Genomic DNA, 26,667 nt, shown 5'->3' with positions numbered 1-26,667 from the left:
TGTGGCAGGACTCTCAAAATTCTTTACCAGTAATATCTGGAATAATTGTGCTTATGCTGTCTTAATTTTTAACCATGTCCAGTAGCTTCAATAACTGCGTAACGCCAAGTTATGCAAATTGGGCAAGGATGCAAACGAGTACGAAGTCTGAAAGTATGAAGTTTTTCTTCATAATCTGATTATTAAAGAAAAACGAACTGCCGAATTATTGGCTATGATGTTTCTATTAAAGCACTCGAGGTAGACAAATCAAGAATACTAGAGAACAAAAGAAGTACTACAATCTCGAAAACGAACTAGAAATCTTTCAGGATACAGGTGAAAAACACTTAATATTTGTCTTCTCTTAAATGCATTAAACACGATTCCAATCACATTAATTGAATCGGAAAAGCCAAAAGGAACACTTTAATTACTAATAGATCATCCATTCACTCATTTCATGATGAATAGTTATGATTTGTATATCTGAAGCTTATAGAGAAAATTAAGTTCCTTTTATAAATCACGAGTATAATTAATATTTACTATTAATTAATGATGGTAAGAAATCATTCAAATGAATAGAACCAGAAAACTAGAAATACTACATTTCATAAAAAGGCATTAAAGAAACATAAAAAAAGGCATTAATTCACATAAAAAGGCATTCTTTAACGCCTTTTTATGTGAATTTTTCTCTTGGATCAGTAAAATTGTTGGCTTGACATCCACTCTGAGTATTTAATTTATACTAAATTTCCTGAAATTACTTTTATGATAATATTCTCAAGATATATCACAAGTTTAATCTATTACCACTTTTATTTACATCATAATTTTTGTATTTTACATTAAAAATTAAATCAATAATTGATTATTTTTTTTATAGCTTCAAAGCATCTCCATTTTGTTGGAATGTAGAATGGTTCAAATACATGAGAAAAAGGTGTGTCGTAACCAGTAACCCTTTGTATGGGTGCTTCTAGATTAAGAAAACATTCTTCCTAAAAATAAAAAATGATTATCATCATTAAAGTGTCGCTTTATTTATATATTTTGATTACAACTGTAATTATAAAATATTTATTGAACAAATATTTGACATATTCTTAATAAACATATTCTGTTTACAAGAGGATTAGTAATGCATATGATAATGTACAGTACATTAGAATTTTATATTTTTAAGTTAAAATTGTATTAAAACTTAAAAAAAAAATTGTTTATAATAACTGAATTTAAATTACAAATTAAAATATTCAACTAAAAAACCAAATATTGATATTTAGAAAAATATATAATAAAGCAGAAATAATAGAGACTTTTTGAACAATTTTTACATATTTGTCAGAGAAGAGCCTGTAACAAAAGACTGATTTTACTAACTTTTTAATTATTTTTCTAGATTTGAAAAGGACAAGAAAGAAAACTTTCAAAATATTTTATTTTTATATTTTCTCTTTAATTATAGCTTTTTAAAAACCATATTTTATAATATTACAAATATACAGCATTAATAGAATAAGTTAATAAATAAATTATTATTTTAATATTTGTCTTACTACGTTATTAGGGCTGTCAAGAGGTTGTATGGAGCTTGGGGATAGTGGGGGCTCCTTTAAGCTCTTAGCAAAAACTTTAGTCATTTTTTTGTTTTTTGAATAAATGAAATGCATAGAATGTTTCTTTATTAATAAAAAAACAGTCTTAAAGTTTTTGTTTCTGTTCGTATAAAAAAGCCTTACTTTAAAAACGTTTTGAATTAAATATTGCATTTCATTTTTAAATGTATTCTTTTATTCGATGTAACTGAAGATCAGTCAAACTAATCAAAAACATTTTAATTTTAATAAATATCTTAATGGGATTAAAAAGGTGATTTTTACTTAAATCACAGAATTTCTTATTAGTCTTTTAATTGATATCAAAATTAGCTAGTCTCAAAATATACAAGCTAAAACACATTTTATAAAACTTTGCTCATTGTATTTAGACTTTGATTAGTTATTGTTATCTTCAGGTCTTCACATAAATAGCCAAAAAGTTGTCTTTCCATGATATCTGCTTCAACATGGCTTGATAACACAATTACTATTAGTCTTAACCACTTTAATTATTTTAAGCGTTCCCAATATTATTGTATTGGGAACACTTATTACTTTAAACTGTTGGCATTTTTTATGCTAGTTACACATTTTGTTTTCACAGGTTATTTTATGTAAGATTCAATAAAATTTTTACTAATTGAATCTTATTACTTACTCAGCTAAATGTTATCATTTGGTTATTATCATCAATATAAGTAACTCTTTGCGATTACGATACTTGGATTCTACTGTGTAAGTAAAATTCTATATTTTTCAAATAACTGATAATATTTTTTACATATTTGTCGGGATAGAATCGTCTGGAAGTATGTTTCCCACCTTTTTCTCTATTTCAAATGAGCAATGGTCGATGTTGGAGAAATGACCGTTAGTTTTGAATCCACGATTGCTGATTGGCCACAGATCATCGGACAATAGCAGACCTATGACAAAGCTAGGAAGCGCTGATTGGTCAATCAATCCTAGCTTCAATCTGTATATAAGGTGAGAGTTTTGGTGGGAAGGAGGTTGGTCAAATGTACTGGACTAGAAAGGTTTTTTGTCTCATTGCTTCACTGTTGGATGTTGAAGGAGTTTATGACTGACTGAATGTCAGAGATTGCTTCGCAAGGTGTTTTTCCGACAGACCTGTAAGGATTTTGATGGACTATTTGAACTTTAGTTTATTCTTTTGTGTTAAAACTGACATTTGTAAATATTTTAACGTTGTAATTGTCATCGTTTGTAATCATCAATAGTTTGTAAACTTTAATTGACGTTATAAAGTTCTTGAAGTTTCATGGTAAACTTGATTTGAAACTTGACTATATTTTTAAGAGAATGTTTAAAATTTTTTATTTAGTTTATATAATCCTTTAATTATAAAGCATTATTATTATTATAACATATTTCAATTTTAGCAATGCACACAGGTGTAGAGAAAATCTACTGGCATAAACAATAAATAATCAAAATTTCCAAAATTTTCAACTGAGAACAATAATGATCAGAGATGAAAACTGTAACAAACAATAGAATATAAAAATATAGATTAAAAAACGATGATAATTCTGACAAAAGATAAAAATAATAAAATAAATAAATAAAAAGATCATCAAGAATTATACAGTAAAACTCATAGACTATATAGAGGAAAATACAATAAAAAATGAAAGTGATTTCAGAAGTATTGAGAGCAATGGTCTTTGAAAGAGAAAATTCTCTACTAAATAAATAGCATAAATGCAGAGTTACTGCATATAGGATATCAAATATTTAATCATTATTACATACAATAAAATTTTTAATGGACAAAAACCAGATGAAGATTGAACAAAATTCATAATTATGTGAATTTTTTTAAAATGAAAGGTTAGTTGTTACTTTTATCAAGTAACCTTTCATTTACTTTATCAAGTAACAACTAACAAGGAACCAGTCTATTAAATACACCAGATAAAAAAAAAGAGTATGAAATTTTCTAACACAAAGATTGCATCATAAACCAAATACAGGTAGCCCTTTATGCCGGCTCAATTTACGCTAATTCACAATAATGCCGCTATTCTAGACTGATTTTCATTTCAATGTTGAAGTATTTACTGAGCCGCAACATTGTATATTCGTTAAAACAAAGATTTTTATTGAATATATTTATTTTTTCTGTTTAATATTGTTTGGTATGTATACATTTACATTAAATTAATATTAAAATATTAAATGTTTAGGTATCCATGTATACAAGAATAAAGGAGGGTTATTATGTCAGATAAAAGAAGTGCACCAGAGTTATTTAAACATGTTAAGAAGGCTCCTAGAAATCTATCTCCCTAGAAACAAAAATGGAAGTTATTCGACAAATGGAAAATAGACAAACATGCCCTAATGTCCAATACAGCCTCTTCAACCTTAAAATTCCCGGTACACAAAACGACAGTTACCAAATAAACTAACGTTTTCGATCCTCCACCGAGGTCTTCGTCAGGTTTGTTTTGATCATGCAATGCGAAAAGAATCGAACGCTTTCAAAATTCAAAAAGATCGAACATCTCCAGCATGCAGTAATGATGAATGATACAATGTAAATTTAATAGACAGGATTCTACCATAATAACGGCGCAATTTACCCAAACAGGAATAAAACATGATTACCAATGCGGATGCACCTCAGAGATATATCGCCACGCGTACGATACTATGTTACTTTCCTTGAAATTAATACATTTCCCCGATTTGGTAGCCTTGTAAATCTCAAGGGTCTCAAAGCCCTGATGTGGTCCGTTTTAAACGACTTCTTAATGAGTCTGGTGTTATCGAAGTCTGCTCTTATATCGGGGTCCGTGGCATACGTTGACAGGGCGGTGGTGTGTCTTTTTTTGGCCACGTCATATCTATGCTCAGAAACCCTCTTTCGAACGGATCTCTTGGTAGATCCAATGTATACCAGGTCCCTTTGGAACCTGTGATCTCTTATCGGGATACTATACACCCCTGGTGCCCTTAACGTATCTGGTTTGTCTTTAGCGTTTCTGAGAAGCGAGTAGATAGATCGCGTCCTCGAGTATGCCAACTTGGTGCCCTTCCTTAGCGCTATTTCCTTGTACAAGGAATGCAGACGTTTGTTGTATTGTACAACAGTGCGTTGGTGTTGGTCGGGATTCAAATTAGACTCACTCCGCACCGCGGAGGCGTGTTGTGCTGTATTTGTATCAAGGAAATTACGAGCTAAACTATGGATAAGGTTACCTCTGTATCCATGACTAGCGGCAATGTCTTCAATGTGTTTAAGCTCTGTGATCATATCTTCTCTTTTAGAATTATGGGTGAATGCCCTACTTACTAACGCCCTGAACGCCGCAATCTTGTATGGATATGGATCTTCAGACCCAGCGGGTATGTACATAGGTAGGTAGCCAGGTTTGTAGTACACCCGCGTCTCAATATTGTTCATATTGAGTTGAATGGTGACGTCTAAAAAGTGCACTCTGGTGTCTGATAGTTGATCAAGCTTGAGCGTTAGGCCATATGGGTTGTCATTTACGCTGTGCAAAAAATCATTAACCTTCGGCTCGCTCTTCCATATGATAATCACGTCATCCACGTATCTACAGTACAAAATAATATCAGGTGTGAACCTGGAAACGACTTCTCTCTCTAACTGCCGTAAAACTAATTCGCATAGGTCGCCCGAAATTAGGCTCCCCATGGGAACCCCCCTCTTTTGTAGATATGTGGTATTGCCGAACCTAAACAGCGAATTGTAGCACATTAGATGCGTGAGCTCAAGTACATGCTTGCGGTGTGCTGGAAAATTGTACTTGGACAGTAAGACGTCCATAAGGGCACAGAAGCAAGGTTGGAGTTTGATGGATGGATACAGAGCCTGAAAATCAAGCAGTGACGTGTGCGTTCTCATTATCTGTGTACTTTTCAACTCGTCGACCAGCTCTCTGGAGTTCTTCACCGTTAAAGAATAATCTTCTAGATGTCTAGCTAATATGCAGTGTAACTTGTTCTCTAGAATTCTAATGTTTGTAGATCTTTAAACTTACCTCTATCAACTGTTACTACCATTATGAAAAATGCAGATAAAATTAAACACTCTACTCAACAGTCTACTGCCATAGACTGTTGAGTAGAGTGTTTAATTTTATCACGGTAGTAAAACAGTCTACGACAGTAAAACATGTGTGAGTTACAGTAAAGGTAAAATTTTTGAAAAAATGGAAAAATTGTTATCGTTATGGGTAGATGATGCAAATCAAAAAAACACTTCCTTGACTCAAGCTGCTATAACTGAAAAAGCAAAATCAATTTTTGATCATCTTAAGGAGACAGATGAAGGCAAAGAAACTTTTTTGGGAAGCAAGGGTTGGTTTATGAAATTTAAATCCCAAAGTAACTGTTGTAGTGTAAAATTACGTGGTGAAGCAGCAAGTGCAGATGTCATGGCCGCAGATGCTTTTCCTAAGGAATTTCAGGGTTATGTAGAACAAGTCAACTATTCTCTAGACCTAACCTTAAACGTTGATGAGACAGCTTTATTGGAAAAAGTTACCAGCACAAACTTTTATTTCTCATGAAGAACGTTCCACTCCAGATTTTAAAGTTGTGAAAGATAGATTACTCTTTTGTTGGGAGCCAATGTTTCAGGAACTTTGAAACTTAAACTGATGTTAGTGTATCATTCACAGACACCATGTGCTTTAAAGGGTCTAAATAAAGACATGTTGCCAGTTTATTGGTAATGGAACAAGAAAGCTTGGGTCACACAAGATGTTTTCACAGATTGGTACAGAAGTTATTTTTGCCATACTGTGCTTCGCTTTTGTGAAGAAAATAAATTAACACCCAAGGCACTTCTCTTGGATAATGCTCCAGGACATCCTCAAAACCTCGATGAAATAAGAACACCGTTGGATATCAAGGTTATTTACAAGCTTCCCGATATAACATCTCTTTTGCAACCAATGGATCAGGGGGTTATTGCAACCTTCAAAGCTTATTATCTCCGTAATACATTCATAGAAATGATGAGAGTTTTAGACACTTCAGACAAAACAGTTAAAGACTATTGGTGGTCTTTCAATATTTGAAAGGCATTAAAAACATCAAGTCAGCTTGAGATGAAGTTTCAGCAAAATGCTTAAATGGATTTTGACATAAACTTCTGTCAACATTCATGCACGATTTTGAAGAAGTAGCACATCAGGAGAATTTAATTGAAGACATTACCAGACTTGCATGTGATGTGGAATTGGAAGATGTTACAGCTGAAGATGTGACAGAACTTTCAGAAGCCCATGATCAGCTACTCTCAAATGAAGACTTAGAAGAATTATACAAAGAATTAGATTGTAAACAGTCAGAGAAAGAAGAAAATGAAGAAGAAACTCCAAGAGTTATGAAAATGGCCGATCTAAAGCGTATCCTTTCAACTATGGAAAGTTTGACAGATGAACTTTGTGAGTTAGACAATGATTGGGAGCAAAGTGCAATTGTAAAAAGGAGCATCATCACATCCATTTGACCATATTCCGAAATTCTTAATGAAAGAAAACAAAAATCTAAACAATTAAAGATGGATACTTTTTCCAAAAAATGTAAGAGATCCAAAACTTTGAAATATCATTTGTTTTGCTTAAGGTTTTTTAATAAAAACATTTCACTTTATTTTATCATAAAATACATTTAAAAAATTAAATTTATAATATATGTATTTTGTATTATATTGTGTTAATAAACATAATTATTTGCTTATTTTTCATTTATGTAGAACCTAACCCTATACCTCACTGTAAATATGGGTTCATTTTACGCCAATTCAATTTGCGCCGGCTTTTGTAGGAATGGAACTCTGGCATAAACCGAGGGCTACCTGATTTTGCCGTTAAATATATTATTGATAAAGTACTCAAATATAAAGAGAAGTTTTACATAAATTTCAAAGATTTCAGACAGACCTTTGATTAATACTAAAAATAACATTATGGAAGATGGTTAAAGACAATGGAATACTAAATAAAATGATATAATAGTATATAACTAGAAGCAGCTACACAAACTCTAAAAATACAGTAAAAATAGTAATTTAAAAAATTCTTTAAAATCTATAGAGAGTCAAGCAAGGCTATAATTTATTTCAGATAACAATAATCAAAGCATTAGAAACTGAAAAGGCAAAAATAAATATAAGATCAAGTTACACAGCCTGAGATTTCTAGATGATATAACAGTCTTGACAAACAGAAAGATATCTGCAAAGGAAAACTAATAAAATAAAAAACAAATGTCAAAATGTAAATTGCAAATTAAGATTAATAAAACAAAAAGTTTTATATAATAATTTATTTTCTTTGTTAACAAAAATAATAACAGAAAAAGCAATTAAAAATTAGAATAGATAAATGATTTTAAAAATTAGGAAATAAAAAGACAAAATAAAAAGTTTATTAATCTACAGCATTTGGAAAATTATCAGAAATACAGGAAAAAAATTACTTCCATATTAAACAAAATTAAAGTTTACAAATACTTCCAAGGTTACTTTCAATATTAATATAGAATTGTATATTTAAGTGTTGGACATTGAAAAATACTACATGAAGCTAAGTTATTGATGTCTGAGATCAATTAGTTTAAAAATTTTTTTGGGAGTTATAGAAAATAGAGCATAAAGAATGAGGATATTCAGAAAAAAATATGATTAAAAAAAGAAAAAACAAAATACATAATACTGGAAAGAAAAATGAACTAGTTAAGATATGCTATGAATGGAGGAAAAACTGAACACTAAACAAAGCTATATGTAGTTGCACGGAGAAAGAAAGAAAAAAAAATTGAAAAAAACCTAAAAAAATTGGATAGATGAAATCAGAGGATATAAAAATATCCTCTTTGATCTTATCTTTGCAAAATATGGGCAAGAGACCTTGAATTGACAAACACAGCAGACAAACAAGGAACATAAAAAGATGAATGAGTTCACCCATTCCCTGTCACTAGACATGATAAAAAAAAGAAGACAGATTTTAATTTAGTAACTAATGAAAACAATAATTATTTTATAAGAAAATAAATAAACATATTCTAATTTTATCAATGATATAATAAGAAATTAATATGTAATTTGTTATGAAAAAACATTACCTGAATGGCTGCAGCAATTTCTCCTCCAAAACCACCAGTGAGAGGTGCTTCATGAGAAATTAGTAAACGTCCAGTTTTTTTAACTGACTAAATATAAATAAGAAATATAAAAATTTCAGCATACAAAACTAATAAATATATTCCATAATCATTCAGAAATAATTTACATAAAATATATAAGATTTCAGATGCTTCATTGTTAAATAATAAAATTATAGAAATTTTATGAGTTCATCAAATTATCAAGTTTATAATTAGATACAGAATAACTAACAATTTTTTTGCTATTAGAATTTCTATCTAGAAACAACAGAATCATATCAACTTTTTGCAATTGTTAAAATCATAGTTATCATTTCTAATTTGGATCATTCTGAAAATTTACCAGACTTTATTACATAAAAATTTTAAAACAAACTTGAAAAATGTTGTAATAAATGCAGGGTGTGGCAGTGGAATAAAGTAAAAAGGGAACTGCTTGGTTGGAATACAGAGTTTAATCTATGCTGTATAGAGTACACATACCAAAAAATGAAAGGAGATAAGGTACAAAGTACAAGAATCTTCTTATATAAACAAAGGTCTAGACATCATGTTTACATCATTACTATCATCCCTACCTTTTCTTGTTGGAAGAATTCAATGCCCAAGCAATAGAGAAGTTGTCCCAGGTCTTTTATGTCAAATTTGGACATAAGAGTCTTCTTTAGGTTGGCCTTTTCGATTTTGTCATGTGAGGTAATGATGAGGTCATCGACATAGATGATGACAAAGGTAAAGTTATTCTGTTCATCTCGAACATAGATGCAGAGGTCAAAGTTCAATGGTCTTGAGCCTAATTGTTTGAGTTCATCGTCCAGTCACTTATACTATAGGCGACTTGCTTGTCATAGACCATAGAGGGACTTGTTAAGTTGACAGATTTTGTTGACTTCCTGGATAGATTGTAGCATTGTTCTGCTTTGATTTGAGTCTGTCTCATTAAGTTTTTAATTATATCTTCTAGGATTATTTTGATTTGGTTCGGCAGCTGCATGAAAATCTCCTGATCTACGTTTCCATTAAGAAATGCTGTTTTCATGTCCAATTGGTTGATAAGTAAATGTTGTTCGGCAGCAATGGCAAGTACAGTTCGAATGGAGTTGATCCTTGCAACTGGTGCAAAGGTTTCATGAAACCTTTGCATGAAAGGGTTCATGCAAAGGTTTCATGTTCGATTCCAGGGCATTGAGTGTAACCTTTTGCTACTAATCTTGCCTTTCATCTTTCAAGAGTGCTATCAGCATTGTATTTGTTGCAAAAGATGATACGACAACCTACAATGTCTCTGTCAGGAGAGCAGTTAGTGATGCGCCATGTGTCATTTTTGATGACGGAGATGAACTCACTTCTGATCATGTCTCTCCATTCTTGATCTAGCGAGCTTGAGAGAGCATCCTTGACAGAGATCTCAGTGTTGAATATTTCCTAGATGACAGAAGCAAATCCAGTTGTATTGTTCCCTTGTTGGATATTTTCTTGGTTTAGTTCCTCATTTTGTAAATCTGGTCCTTCGGTTTGGTGTTGCAAAATGGACTTGGTCATTGTCACATTAAAATGTTTGTGAGGTCTACCTTTTAAGCCAGTTTTGATTAGGCATGAGCAACCTGGACCACTCCTTAATTCACTATCCCTGGAGATTTTATTTTGATTGTGGTCTTGTTGGATGGTGTGACAGATGTTCTCTTCCCCTTGTTCGATGGTTAGGGATGGAGGTCTAGATAACTCAGTAATTATTTTGTGACAGTGAGCTTCCTTTTCTTGTGATGAAAATTCTCCGGAGATGAATTCCTCAAAGTTCTCATTTGAGGTTTTCAATCCAAAGAACTTAACATCTCGAGTTGCAACTATCTGTTTTTGAGTTGGCATTCAGATTCGATAGGCTTTGGATTGTTCAGAATATCCAATGAATATTCAAATTTACTGATAGTTGGGTCCTTGTTGAGTACAAAAGCAGGACTACCAAAAGTTCAAATGTGAGAAATTTTGCAATCCCTGCCATTCACAATTTTGTAGGATGTATCATTGTCTGAAGCTCTAGAAACACAGCAGTTCAGTAAAGTTTGCAGTATGGATGGCTTCAGCCCAAAAGGAGGCTTTGAGTCCTGACTGAATTAGCATGCATCGTGCCATCTTGACCAATGTTCGATTCTTTCTTTCAGCCACACCATTTTGTTGTGGAGTATGGGGGACAGTTAAGCATCGTTTTATCCCACAGTCTTTCAAATATTCGTCAAATTCTTTGTTACAATATTCGGTTCTGTTGTTGGATTGAAGACATTTGATTTTCATGCTGAACTGTGTCTCTAGAAGGTTCTTTACTTGTTTAAAGAAATTCAGTATATTGCTTTTGTTGCAGAGAAAATATACTTCACACCATCGAGATCAGTCATCTATGAAGACAGCAAAATATCTAGTGCCTGACATAGATTGAATTTGAGTCGGACTGCAGATATCAGTGCGTATGATTTCAAGTATATTGGTAGTTCATTGGTTGTTTGCTGAGGAAGATGGATTTTGCACCATTTTTGCTCTGAGGCATGTCTCACATGGGATAATCGATCACCAGATGAGATTCAAATTCCAAGATGTAACAAGATCGTCTTTAGGCTCTTTTGATTAAGATGATTCAGGCGTTCATGCCAATCCATTAATATGGACTTAGATTGAGCAATGGAAGCAACTGGAGTCCATTTACGAATATGGTAGAGTTCGTTCACTCAATCAGCAGTAGCAACAACATTGTCATTTTGGTCTATGATAAATGCAACTTGTTTGCGGAATGAAACTTCATAGCCTTTATCATAAATCTTACTTACAGACATGAGATTTGTTCGAAGGTCTGGAACCAGGAGAATGTCGGATAAGTTAAATACTCGTCCTGCTGATTCATCATCAAGTGCTAATTGCACTGTACCAATTCCTTTGATTGTCGCAGTGTTTTCTTTGTTGGCTAGGTTCAAGGTTTGTCCATCAGGCTTGATTTCTGTGAAATCATTTCAATTAGCACAGATGTGGGAAGGTGCATCACTGTTGAGACACCATTTATCCCTTTTGGTGGATCCTGATTGGTTTTGTGAGCTAATTTTCACATTTTTTGCTTGAGGGGCAAATTTGTATGTGTTTTCAACTTGAAAGCTTGAATCAGTTGTCTCGCCATGGAAGCATTTTTCAACAGCTTTACTGGCATGCTCACTACTTTTGGGTTTGTAGCGGTAGTCAGAAGACTTGTGATTTCGATGACCATAGTATTCACATTTCGATCCACTAGGATTCATTTTCTTGAATTTGAATGGAGTTTTGCTTTTTAGACTCCTATAACCATCTTTGTTTTTGAAGTTTTTCTTCTTTTTGGCATACATGGCATTGGGTACTGCATTCATAATTTTGCCTTTTCATGATTCATACTCTTTGAGGATCTTCACCTTAAGAGCATCTGAATTTGGCAGATTGTCATGTGATTCAATTTAACAACAAAAGTTTCATAAGATGGCTGAAGGCTATATAATAACATTATGGCGAGAAGGTCGTCATTGATTTTAACATTTAAATCTTGCAAAGCTTATCAACAGCATCAAAGAATTTGTTGAAGTGGTCTCTGGCGTCATTAGATTCATCCATCTTATGCAGCATGAGCTGTTTGAGAAGTGTGGCCTTGTGCGCAGGACCTTTAGATTGGTAAATGGATTCCAATTTGTTCCAAATTTCCAAAGCAGTCTTACATCCCTTGACTTATTTTAGTTCACTGGAACTGATTGTGAAAATTAAGTCAGCTTGGGCCTTGGAATCGTTTTCGTCCCATGTGGCTATTTTTCCTCATCATCGATGGATCGTGGGTAAATCCCATTCACGTATTTCCATGTTCCATTTTTAACTAAGATAGCTTTTGCTTGGATTTTCCATGTGTCATAGTTATCCTTTAAAAGTTTGATTTTGATCGTGGCTGTCATTATTAAATATTGTTAGTGATAAATGCAGGGTGTGACAGTGGAGTAAAGTAAAAAGGGAACTGCTTGGTTGGAATTCAGAGTTTAATCTATGCTGTATAGAGTACACATACCAAAAAATGAAAGGAGATAAGGTACAAAGTACAAGAATCTTCTTATATAAACAAAGGTCTAGACATCACCTGAAATGTTCCTAGGAGAGTGGCATGATACTCCCACCAACAAAAAATCATATTTTTATTTATGCAAATGTAACAAACTTTTTTAACAAAACAATTTTTCTAAATTGAAGATCTTGAGATAAGAATATATTAATTCATTTTTTCAAGTTGGAAAAGTTACCCCAAAGTTCTGAATTTGTTCTGTATTTTAGGATAGTTCACAATGATTAATGATATTAGTGGTTAATAGACTAGTCTATGTGGCTCTATGAATTGTATCTGCCCTATGTTTGTATTCAATTGTATTCAACAATGTTCAGCAAAGAAACTGAGTTAATATGTTCTTGTCCCAAGGTCTTCAACTGTTTCTGAGAGGATATGCTTTAAAATTTAAATGCTTTCCGGAGTTTTATACTCTTTTTAATGTCATCTTAAAGTTTTAACATGTCTTTAAGAAATAACTAAATTTGCATATACTGTATATTTATATAAACATAATTGAAAAAATGATCAGCCAATATATATAATAATAATAATAATAATAATAATAATAATAATACATAATAATAAAAATTTTTCAGTAATTATAAGTAATATATATATTACTTATAATTACTGAAAAATTATTATTTATTTACTATTAAAACAGATATTACTAGTTTATTGTATTTTGCTATATTTTTACATGTTTTATTTTCTCTCAAATGTATCCCTTTAGTTCATTATATATATAGATATTATTTATCATCAAAATTTTCTCTACACAGCTGAAGTTCACCTATACAGACAATACTCAAATATTAACTTTCTGACTTTAAGATGTTAATTAGATAAAACAAGCTTACACATGCTGTTTATAAAAATAAACACAGTTTGTGTAAACTATCTATATATACATTGCATAAACATTATTTCTCTTACAACAGGATTATTATTTTAAAAATTTTACTGTAAAAGTAAGTAGTAATTTTATTATTTTATAATAAAATTACTACTTAATTGCTATTTTTCCTTTCAAAATCATATATTTCAAACAAATATTATATTTAATGTAATGCAAAAATTGGAAAGAATTTGTAAAAAAGAATTAAAGAGGGACAAAAAAAGTGCCCAAGATGAATTTCCTGAAATAAAATAATATAATTCAGATTGGTGTGTGATTTCCTTAAAAGAAACTAAGTTTTATTAAACAATTAAACCAATTAAATTCTTACTTAAATAGTATTACAAGTGAAAAAATAAGGATTATAGAATTTTAGGTTACACAAAGTGAATTAGCTATTAGCTTTTGGTTCCAATTATTTTGTGTATAATATTAATGTTAAAATATAATTTATTGACAATCTTATGATCTTCTGTGATTTTTTCTAAATCTATATGAGATTTTTTATATTTTTCATTCATATAATTGGTAGTATGCAAGTTTTAAAAAAGTTATGGAGTGTATCATAAGCAATTTACAATAAGTAAGAAAACAGAAATCATAAGGCTGTAAGTAATAAATTTGAAGATCAGTTATCCATAACATTTGCACCTTATTTACAAATGTAGAATTTACATCAAATTTGATGATTTTAATGATTTTGGCCCAATCTCATATCAAAACAATGTCATTTGACTTTTTACTATAGAAAAGTTGCCTATGCCTGATGTATATGAAACTTCATCTAATGCATATTAGTTTTATGTAATCAGTTTAGCAAGTAATTCATTTAATAAGTTAATGTTGCAAATTTCTTCTGATTCATACTGATTCATTTATATAGTGTACTATTTTTTCTTGTTTTAATTCTTTAATTAAAAAACAAAGATAGATATTTAAACTACATTATACCAATATTAATTTTAAACATTTCTCTGATTGTTCATAATTTATATTCTCGTTTGTAAATTTATATTTCTTAATAGAACCATTAAATGGTCTTATTAAGAAATTTAATACTGTATTTAAGATAACACAAACTATTTTTTATTAAATTTGTCTATTATGTTATATGCATTTTCTTATTTAAATTAATTCAAACACACCACACACATTTTTAAATATCAATGCTACTTTGTTGGATTTAAGTTTTAAACCTGATGAAGAGCTATAAACTATCTCAAAAACATTAGTTTGACAAATGGTTTCTTCTGGATATTAAAAGATTGGGTTATTCATTATAATAATATTTTATAATGATATAATAATATTCCTTCTACTGTAGTTTTTATTATAAAAATATATATATATCAACTTCAGCTTTGTTCTACATCTTTGTGTTAACTACTGTACATTTTTATATTTAAATAACTTAAAAACTAGTCTTTTTACTGCATGCTAATTTTTGCTTAAATTGACATTTCAAATATATAAATTATTTTTTGAAAATGATTAAATATTTAAGAACTAAATTACTCACTTCAGCAACTGTTTCTTTGTCCCATGGTAAAATTGTAACAAGATCAATTACTTCACACGAAACATTTAGTTTATCTTGTGCAATTTGAGCAACTTCTCGCAGAACATGAATTTGAGTTCCCCAACCAACTAAAGTCACATCAGTTCCTATTAAAAAAAGTGCTTAATTTAATATTTGTAAGCAATTTTTAAATAATAGTATATTATAGCAAATAAATAAATTAGATTTGTCTGATTCTTAAGATTAAACATTAATATCTGATTAACAGTTATTTATTTAAAAAAATGTTTTTCTGATAGTTAATTTTTTATTAAAAGAAAAATTAGTAATCTTTGAGTGCATCTAGATGGCAAGTGATAAATTTTAAGCAAGCCAATAACACTGTTCTGCATCAAAATTCTCCTGTGAAAGAAAATATGATCAATAATCTAAATATGATCATTTTATGTATTTTAGTGCACTGAATATGAAGTCCAAAATCATCTATTACCAACAGATATTTTTTTAATTACCACTATTTTGTAGAAAAATGCCTCTTTTAGACAAACTCTCTGTTACTGTTGTTTAAATAAAATATAAAATCAGAGAACTACCGTATTTTACGGACTATAAGACGCACTTTTTTCTTCGAAAAATTGCCTCCAAAATTCAGGAGCGTCTTATAGTCCGTAGCATCCTATAGGTATTTTTTTAAAAATTGCTTAAAAATTAAGGTGCGTCTTATAGTCTGTAAAATACGGTATATAATATTCTGACAGGTCTTCAAGAAGGATACACTGATTCTGCTATTTTTATGTGAATGGGACAGTCAAACAAGAACCAGTCACTACTTGGTAAAAAAATAGTCCAATCACATAGCAAAAGTACAAGGTCAAAAGAATATTGCTTTTCCTGCTCTGGAGGAGAAAACTAAAATCCTCTTACCTCCTCTTCATATCCAGTTCTGTTTGACGAAAAACTTAATGAAAGATACAGACAGAGGAGAATGCTTTGTTTACCTAAAGCAAAAGTTTTCTCATCTGAGCAATGCAAAAGAAAGAGAGGAAATTTTTGTTGGTCCCCAAGTATGACAGCTTTTGAAGGATCCTAGTTTCAAGAAAAAACTTAAGCCCAGCAGAAAGAAGTGTAGGATGCATTCAGAAATGTGAAATGTGAACAAGAATGTTTTGGGGAATGTAAGAGCTAACAACTATGAGGAAATTGTGGAGAAGTTGGTAATGTCCTGCCAAATACTAGGTATATATGTCCCTCAAGATGCATTTCCTGCAACAAATTATCTTTTCAACAATTTATTGTATATAGCTATAAATGAAATATAATATTGTTTAAGTTGAGCTGACTCAAAAACATTTGATTTTCAGATTACTGATGCAGGATGTTTGGTTACCAATGTATCTTGTTAAAATTTTTAAAAAAATATCTTTCAGAAATCTTATTTTGTTAATGAGCAATTATTTATTGTGACATTGTCACAATACTAAGCTGCAATTTTTAATCGTATTTTTAAATTAATTTAATTTAAAATATATGCTCTGGATTTTAGTACTGTCTTGTCCCTGTACATCATACTTTCCCGTTAACAAAGAATCATGTTGGTCATCTACCTAACTTCATTCTAAGAAATTTTTGAATTGAAAGTCGTAACTTCCAGTCCAGACTGGAAGTTCATATACAGTTAATCAGGGCCTCCTACCCCAAAGCTTTCCATATTTGGTCCCAACTTTCATCTATCTAACTCTGTTCTCAAAATTAAGGAAAAACAGGGAGATTTTAGAGGGCCAGTGGGAATTTATAGATCTGAAATTTGGAAATTGCAGCCCAAAAATTGTAATACATTTTATAATGAAAATTATATTATTAGAAAAATATCAAATATTAATATTTACACTTTATACATTGAATAATATAAAAACATTTTGGTATTCTAGTCATTCATATATATATTTAGAGAAGGCTGTTAGATATCAAAAGGTTGAAGTTATTTCATTCAAAATAACAAATCAAAGTCTTTCAAACTAAACAAATCAAAAATTCCTAAAAAATTATTCTGTATTCGAATTATAGTCTTATGATAATTAATAAAAATTTTACAAATACCAGTTTTTTCTAATAATGTTCATTTTCAATTTTTCTTCATGTTTTCTAGTCTTAGGGAAAATTGCAAATAATATTAAACATTACATTTTGTTTTACACCAAATTTTTTCTTCTAAAAAACTTAAATTGTTGCATAATAGAACAGGATTACTAAGATTGTCAGAGTAATTACCATATATCTCGGCAGATAAGATGATAGTTGGATCATAGAGTAATCCTATAAGACGACCCCAAAATCTGGGGTAGTCTTATAGGACAGATACAAAACAATTAGATTGAAATTTACATAAATTAAAACCATTATAAAAAAATGGACAAACTGTAATTATTTACTAGTAGAGAGTATGGCATATCCACAAAATAGAATAGCCCATACGACATTTTTGTGAATAGTCAAGTCATTACCCGAATGCCAAATCAGTGCAAATGCTTGCAACAATCGCAAGGCAATGCTGCAAGATGCAAGAAAATAAATTTGTTCATTTGAAAAATTAAAAATAGGACATAATTCCATATATGCTATACAGTATTATTATTCAGATGATGATCGCTGATCTAAACTAAATTCATAGGCCATTAATAGTTTGGGGGTCATCTTATAGGACAGATATATGCTAAAACTATAAAACTTTAACGAAAATTTATACCTCATCTTATCTGAAGGTCGTCTTATCTGTCAAGATTTATGGTATGTATAAACAATAAACAATAGCACAAAATAATCTAACTGATTTTTCTTTAGTAAATAAGAATTTTTATTCAAACTTAATTTACTTTTAAGTATTAAAAGCTTTTATGATTTAAAGAAAACAATTTAAGTCTAATATAAAAAAAATACAATTTTTTCAAATTACCTTCAATTAAAATTTCAGCTTTAGACAAAGGTAAAATATAATCCTTTACAGGAACTTGTTCAACTGCAAGTCTATATAAAATTTTTGGCTCAAAAAATATACAGGGGTTTCGATCTCTGATACATGCTAGCAATAATCCTTTAGCTTGAATTGGACCTCGAGGAATAACAACCTAAAATTAAAATGTAATAAAAATATATAAATAATTTTGAATGTTTAAAAGTTTATAATAATTATTATAAAACTTAAATTTATTGATAACAGAATAAATTCAAATATTTTTGACATTACAAAATATCTTCTTCAGGACAACTTTCTAAATACAGAGTAATCCACTTAAAATACATATAAATGAAATGATGAAACATTGCTGTTGTAAATTTTATATGAAATAGTAGTGAGGTACATTTTATGGGGGATATTTAAAAGGAAAAGTATATGAGACTAATCTTAGAACTATATGCAAACTGAAGGAAAGCATTCTCAGAAGCATTGAGGTTATCAACATCAATATTTTATGTAAATTTCAGCTGAACATGCTTACAAGTGGACAGATGCACAGGAAATACTGAAAGTAGTGTCATTGTAAGATTCTGTATGTTTAAATAATGTTAAGTTTCTAATAAATGTCCCTCGCCTACATTAATTTGTATTTGTATAGGGCTGATTTTATGTGAGATACTCTATAGAATACAAAGTGCATGCTAGAACAGAGATTAATCAGCCTTACATTTGAAATTTACAATTTGAAAATTACAAATAAAGAATAGAACAAAAATACAAAAATAATTAAAACAATTTCTATGATAATGGTTAGAATTAAAGTTCCAAAAATGAATTACTGTACTTAAATTAAAGGCCACAATAAAAAATTTAGCACTTCACATAGCAGAACTTCAATATTCCATACAAATTCCATTCAAATAAAAAAGATGCAGAACTAGCAAAAATGATGCTGAATATAATTTTGTCCCCATGTGGAATGATACCATGTTATTAAAATCAATCACAGATCTGAATACAAACTTTATTTGGAAAGCACTATTATTCTTAAAACATAAACCAATTAATAAACCAACACTAATGATTCCAGAAGATTGGTTTTATTTACAAAGAATATTTGAAGATTGTGTTAATTATCCAGCTTATTACCATATGTCTAATCCAAAAATTTAAGTAACTCATTTTTGGCACTTTGATTCTGACCACTATCATGGAAATTGTTGTGCTTAATATTTTTATATTCTTCCTAAAGAAAACATTTTGTAATGTCAAAAAGGTTTGAAAGAGAAAAAAATATATGAGTTTCTACTTATACATTTGTATTTTATCTGTTCATCTCACACAGAGAAAACTGATTTCTGTTGCCAATAACATTAAAGATGGTGTATATCATTTTACAAATTCATTAAACAATTTAAAAAGTTTTAAAATATTTTTCAATTGTAAATTTTATTTAAATATAAAGTATTCAATTGTTTATACATGCAAATAGAATGAATCTTGAGCTTGATCAGTGCTGTAACTAGGGCAGTACCAGCGGTGCCTAGGCACAGGGCGTAGACCCTGGGGGGGTGCAGAAATGACCTGGACCAAATTTTAGGTCATAGTTTTGGGGCGTAGTTACAGATGCTTGCACCGGGTGCATAAAAAGCTAGTTATGGTGCTGGGTTTGATCAATAAATACTGAGATTATACCAGCTTTTTAGTTACTAAGTGGAGAGAAAAACTAGTGACAATGTATGTTGTGATCATCAGTCACGAGTTAACTGCTGTTAAATTTGCATTAAAAAACATATTTTCTTTTGAAACTTATAGTGGTTCTTTTAACTTAATTTTCTTTATTCCAGTGACTTTTAAGATAAAACTGATTAAAGAGCAATGAATCTACGTGAAATTTTGTTTTAAGTGTGGAAAGATGGCACAGAAACACTAACTTTTGTTGAAGTGTTTTTGTTGTTTCATTTGGATTCTTGTTTTTGGGCAAGTCATGCAAAAGCAAGAATCCAAGCATTGTATCACTACAATACACCATCTCATATTTCCATTCTAGTTCAGTGGTTTTTTACAAAGAACCAACCATACTCACCATACTTTAGTCCCATGTGATTTCTTTCAGTTCCCAAAACTAGAGAGTTTGTTAAAGGAATGATATTTTCAAACTATTGAAAAAGAAGAAAAGTCAAAGGGTGATATAAGAACAATTTCAAAACATGCTTATAAGGAATTTTTTCAGAAGTAAAAATGCATTGGCAGTGGCATAAATCTGCTACAGGAAATTTTTTGATCAAATCTCACATATGTACAGTATATATGTATGTAAGCATCTATTTACAAATCTCTCAATAATATATTTATAAGTTTGAAGAAAGTTTATTAACAAAAACATATCTGATGTAACTATACTACAGTCTTTATGATGCTTTGCTAATGTAATGCTATTCAATTATATTCATTTTAATACTTTGGGTGCTTGTTCCATTCTTAAGGTTGGTTCTTATGGTTTCTCAACAGCAATGCTTTCAGATTTTTATCAATGTAAACATTGTGGAGGCAGCAGGGAAATTGGAACTGAGTAGCAATATTGCACAATTACTTGCTTCTCATGAACATTTGCTTAAAGTTGAAGAGCAAAGATAATTTACTTTATGAAATAGAGTCTGCTCCTGATGAAAGCCCAGTTGTATCAGAGAAGTGACAATGAAAGAATTAGAAGAATAAGTTAGTTTAATCAAAAAGGAATTGGCAGGTTTCCAGTAAATTGATACAAATTTTAAATGAAGTAATAAATAAAACAGTGTCATATGGAAAGAATGCTATAAAGAATTACTTAGGGAAAGAAAGTGTCAGTGCATAAAATATACCGTATATTTCCACAAATAAGACGACCTTCAGATAAGACGACCTTCAGATCAGACGAGGTATAAATTTTTGTTAAAGTTTTATAGTTTTAGCATATATCTCTGAGACCTATTAAGATGACCCCCAAACTATTAATGGCCTATGAATTTAGTTTAGATCAGCGATCATCATCTGAATAATAATACTGTATAGCATATACAAAATTATGTCCTATTCGTAATTTTTCGAACAAATAAATTTTATTTTTTGCCTCGCTATTGTTGCAAATGTTCATACTGATTCGAGCATTTGGGTAATGACCTTGACTATTCACAAAAATGTCGTATGGGCTATTCTATTTTGTGGATATGCCATACTCTCTACTAGTAAATAATTACAGTTTGTCCATTTTTTTTATAATGGTTTTAATTTATGTAAATTTCAATCTAATTGTTTTGTATCTGTCCTATAAGACGACCCCAGATTTTCTGGGTCTTTTTTATGATTCAACTATTGTCTTATCCGCGGAAATATACGATACTTCTTTATCATCATATTTCTAGAAAGTGCCACAGCCATCACCACTATAGTCTAGTGTTGAACAGCCTTCAACAACAAAATACAATCATCAAAGCATCTTTATCAAGCTCTTCTCCTTCAAAACAAATAAGATACACTGAACATGGAAATGATGAATTTCACTTTGTCCTTCAGTCTTTCTACAATAAATAAGCAATTTTTAAGATTGCATTCATCAGTCACCATAAACAAAGAATGAAAATATTTTAATTTTGAAGTTTAGACTATTCACAAAAAATATTAAAATATTTTTGAGTCTATCATTAATCCTTTTATCCGACCACAGAAGTAACAACAAAATTATGAAGAAAATATCCTGAGTCAACATGAGAATTATAACCATATGCAAATAAAGTGGATGACTCGTACCTACCACCAGAGGGCTAGAAGCAGTTAAAAATGGAATAAGGACAGTATGTGTGAGAATAATTCTTTGTGGTTTTAATAGAAAGGTGTCAGATCCTCCAATAAAAGGCTGGCACTAGATCATTTTTAACTTTGTGAATTTTTTCTACCTATGTTTACTTATTTCAAGAAGCTTATTCTTCTAAACATTATTGCTGTTACTTCTGTGGTCGGATAAAAGGATTAATGACACTCAAAAATATTTTAATATTTTTTGTGAATAGTCTAAACTTCAAAATTATGAAGAAAATATCCTGAGTCAACATGAAAATTGAAAATATTTTAAATTAAGCACATACTACAGTACATTTATTAATCATAAATTTTTCTTTCTCAAATACACTGGACGACAAAAAAATAACGCACCATGAAAGACTTGTTGGATTTGAATAAAAATTGGTATGTGACATTGTCATAGCTAGACAGGTATATGATTGCAACCATAAAGCAAAAACATACTTTATTGTGCAGTAATGTTCAATATAGTGCAGGCACTAATATCCCATTGGGCTGCCTCTAGCGTGGATACAAGCTGTGATACGCCTTGGCATGGAGGCATAAAGGTTGTGTATAATGTTCTGTGGCATATCTGTCCACGCGTGATGCAACTGAGACTCAAGATGTGTCAGATCTCGCAGCTGTCGCAGCTGGCGTCCCAGGTAGTCCCATACATGTTTGATTAACGATAAATCTGGAGACTGTGCAGGCCAAGGAAGTGTGGCAATGTTATGTAGGCATGCTTGGGAGACTGCTGCAGTGTGTGGCTGAGCATTATCCTGCTGGAATATGCCTGTTGGAAGCCCTGCCATGAGGGGCAACACATGTGGCCAGAGGATATATTGCATATATCGTTGGGCTGTGAGGGTAGTATGCATGACAACTAGAGGTGTCCTACTATCATAAGTTATGGCTCCCCACACCATAACACCGGGGGTTGGGCCCATGTGCCGCTCCACAGTAAAGGCTGGGTTGACGCCTTGACCAGCGGGCCGCCATACCCTCACACGGCCATCATGAGCCCCCAAACAAAAGCGGGATTCATCGCTGAAGACAATACGCTGCCGGTCGGTAGCTGTCCATGATTGTCATGCAAGACACCACTGCAGACGGAGGCATTGGTGGGTGGCTGTTAATGGTAGAACACATACTGGGCGTTGGGAGACCAATCTGCCTTCTACTAAGCGCCTGGAAATGGTGCGGCTGGATACATGGTTCCATAACGCAGGTGCTACTGCTGCATGAATGGTAGACGACAAAGCTGTAGACGCTGTCTGTGCTTGACATACAATGAGACGATCCTCCTGCCTGGTGGTCTGTCGATAGCATCTGGAGCCTGTTTACCATTCATGCGTACCCCTACGTACCCACTGCTCATAACACATCCTAACAGTTCCATCAGAACGGTTCAGATGGCGGCCAATCTGGCGATGTGACAATCGTCTTCCTCTCAATCCAACAATGTGACCTCTCTCAAACTCACTTAACTGAGTGTAAGGCCGTTGAATGTGTCGTAGAGGCATGTCTATCACTCAACGAAGTCACAACCATCAACACAAGTACAGGACATATGCACAAGTCATCACAGCGTGCACCTTTATACCAGACAGAGGAAGCACTTTTCTACCCTCTGGTGGCGATACAACACAAGAACCTGATCCCGAAAGCTAATCATTTACATATCTAGCTATGATGATGCAACATACTAATTTTTATTCAAATCCAACAAGTCCTTCGTAGTGCGTTATTTTTTTTGTCGTCCAGTGTATAAACCTCTATAAGCCCAATGGTTATATATTAGAGCCAAACAATTGCTGGATTAGATTGGGCTATATTACTGCTATATTAATAGTAGCAGTAATATAGCCCAATCTAATCCAGCAATTGTTTTCTTTTTCAATATTTTATAGGCCTATTGTTATTATGCACTTAATATCTTGGCACAAACATGTTTTTAGACTTCTAAACACACTGGCAAGTCGAAAAAAGGTCTTCCTTCATTTTCGGCCATTTTTGCTTTACAGCAGAGTCTAGTCTCCAGCCTTCTATATTTAATAGAATTTTTATTTACATAAAATTTATATACTGTAGATCTAATTAGACTACAATGTTTCACTTTCTTCACACAAATAGCATTACTTTCTACTATTTTGCTAATGAAATTGGAACTAAAGATGACATTCTTGTTATTTTGATTAATTTTCTTCATTTTTTAAAACTATACAGTGTGATGACTGGATGATCAAAGTGGTAAAGATTAACCTGTCACTTTGAGGACTTGAGTTTCAGTTCAGGTCAGGAACCACAGAAAATTTTTAGTAGTAGTCTGTACTAAATATGTTTAGACATGTCCCTCACCACTGCCACAATTGTGGGCTTGGCTAAACCCATGATGGGCATAAAAAATGGTCCTGTGGATGCAACATTATGAAAAAATTATGTAGTGTAGAAATTCATTTTTATATTAATTAAAGTAACATTTGTATAAAATGTAAGTTACTAATAAATATATAAAAACTACAAATTTAAAATATAAAAACCAAATGTATTCAATAAATGCTTTAATGGAATATTTCTTATAATAGGATTTGGTTCAAGTGCTTCTTTCTATTTTTTTTATATAGCATCATCTGAAAAAAAGTGTTTGTGACTTTCCTACCTGTGATTTTACAACAGTCTAAAAACCCATGACAAAGGTTATCTTCCAGATTATTAAAAATACACTAGAGAAAATGTGGCATGAATTTGATTCTGCATTGAGTTATGCATGGAGTCCATATTAAAAGATTGTAAAGTTATTTTGATATTTATACCTTTATCTGCTAACATTTTACACAAAAATTATGTAGTAGATTGAAAAAAGCTCAAAGTTCTTGACAGTATTTTCACTACCCATTTATAAAATTAAATATAAGTATTGTTTTATATTAAAAAAAATTAAAAGTTCATACATTTATATCTATGAAATCAGATTTTAAATACATAAAATGTATAAAAAGTTATAAATATCCAAAAAGTAACATAAATTTTTAACCATATGGTTTCTTTACATTTTGTTAATATATTTTAAATTGTTTATAATCAAAATTTTGATTAATTTAGTTTAATATTTCATTACAGAGATATTAAAAGTTTGAAAAATTTCTTTCAAGATATTCTAGTTTATATATTTTAAAATTTATTTTTAAGTAAATACCTTTAGTCCTGCACAATGTGCAAAAAAACTTTCTGGACTCTGTGAATGATACATAGCACCATGTCCAACAGCTCCAATTGGTGCTCTTATTGTTAAATTTCCACAGTCATATTCACTACCAGATCTATATCTATATTTTGCAGCTTCATTGACAATCTAAAAAATATGTATAATCAAATAAGTATCATCTAAAAAATATTGCTCAATGTTATAATAAAATAAAATCATAAATGAAGATTAAAAAAAAAAAACAAATATTTCAAAATAAATCTCGAAGATTTATTTTAATTTTCAATATTGTTTTTATGTTTTCAAGATTAACTTCTAAACTGTTAAAGATAATTTTTAATACATCTAATAGTTTTAAAAAATACAATCTTTTCCTGTCATATCAATTTATATGAATTTCATAGTTATATTTAAACTGAATGAATTTAATATATTTCTTATCAAGAATTTTTAAAAATTAACTAAAAAATAATTCAATTCAACCCCTTATTTTTGGAAGTCAAAAAATATGAGTTCTAATAACAACATTAAATGACTAATAACAATATCTGCATTTAAATTAAGTAAATTCTACCATATTTAAATTTTAGCATTGATTAGAAATTTTTGAAGCGTTTAATAAAGTTACGTTTACTACTTCAAGTATAATAAATAGTTAAGATACAAAAATTAATCATTAATATATTCAATATGTTTTAAAGAATATTAGTAATTTATCCATGAATCTATCATTTCATTGTACTTACTACATAAATTCAAACTATACTCAAATAATATAAATTCTCATTAACTGATAACATATTTGAGATCTATGGGATTTATTACAAACAATGAAACTAAAAATTAATTAATTCTTACTTACTAAATATTCTTAATTAAATATTAATTACACATAAAAATAATCTTTTTAGCACTTTAAATCAATTTTTATTAAACTTTGACCAAATGAATGCATTTCTATATTAAATTAAAGTATTCTTTATCTATTATTAATTATATTCACCATTGCTGTAAAACTATATAACCATTTAAATAAATGTTCAGTTTTCATGATTAATAAAGTATTTCATATTCTAAGAATAGCTCTTTAAATTGCAATCAACTATGATTAAAGTCACTTCTATCACGTTGTTTAGACATTTTGAAAAAAAAAACTTTGTTGACAATTAACAGCAATTACAGTTCAAACTGCTATATAATCACTATCAATACTAATCACATTCACCACCTTTGTTGCAAACTTTCAATCCCATGAGCATAATGACTGGGATTTTTCTTTGAGGAAAGTCTCAAGCATTGTTCTCACATGGGTATTGTCATAGAACTGTATACTGGGGCAATATGGTTCTACAAGCCACAAAATAGATGATAGTCAGTTAGTGCCAAGTCTGAATTGTAAGGTAGATGGGTCAGAACTACCCAGC

General features: G+C 30.7%; 1 protein-coding gene across 1 annotated transcript in view; it reads right to left on the bottom strand.

The window, feature by feature from the left end:
• Window positions 1-785: 785 nt before the first annotated feature.
• Window positions 786-26,667, bottom strand: part of BckdhB (Branched chain keto acid dehydrogenase E1 subunit beta) — a 42,859-nt gene continuing 16,977 nt past the window's right edge. The window contains exons 5-9 of the mRNA XM_067286849.1: window positions 25,235-25,390; window positions 18,217-18,388; window positions 15,267-15,412; window positions 8,718-8,804; window positions 786-986 (exon numbers count right to left, since the gene is read on the bottom strand). Coding sequence (XP_067142950.1) covers window positions 846-986; window positions 8,718-8,804; window positions 15,267-15,412; window positions 18,217-18,388; window positions 25,235-25,390 — 702 coding nt within the window. The 3' untranslated portion in view covers window positions 786-845. The remainder of the gene's footprint in view (window positions 987-8,717; window positions 8,805-15,266; window positions 15,413-18,216; window positions 18,389-25,234; window positions 25,391-26,667) is intronic.

Source organism: Centruroides vittatus, unplaced genomic scaffold (genome assembly GCF_030686945.1).
Source record: "Centruroides vittatus isolate TY-2023 unplaced genomic scaffold, ASM3068694v2 scaffold_386, whole genome shotgun sequence".
NCBI classification, from domain to species: Eukaryota; Metazoa; Arthropoda; class Arachnida; order Scorpiones; family Buthidae; genus Centruroides; species Centruroides vittatus.
This window is presented reverse-complemented; position numbering and strand designations above follow the sequence as displayed.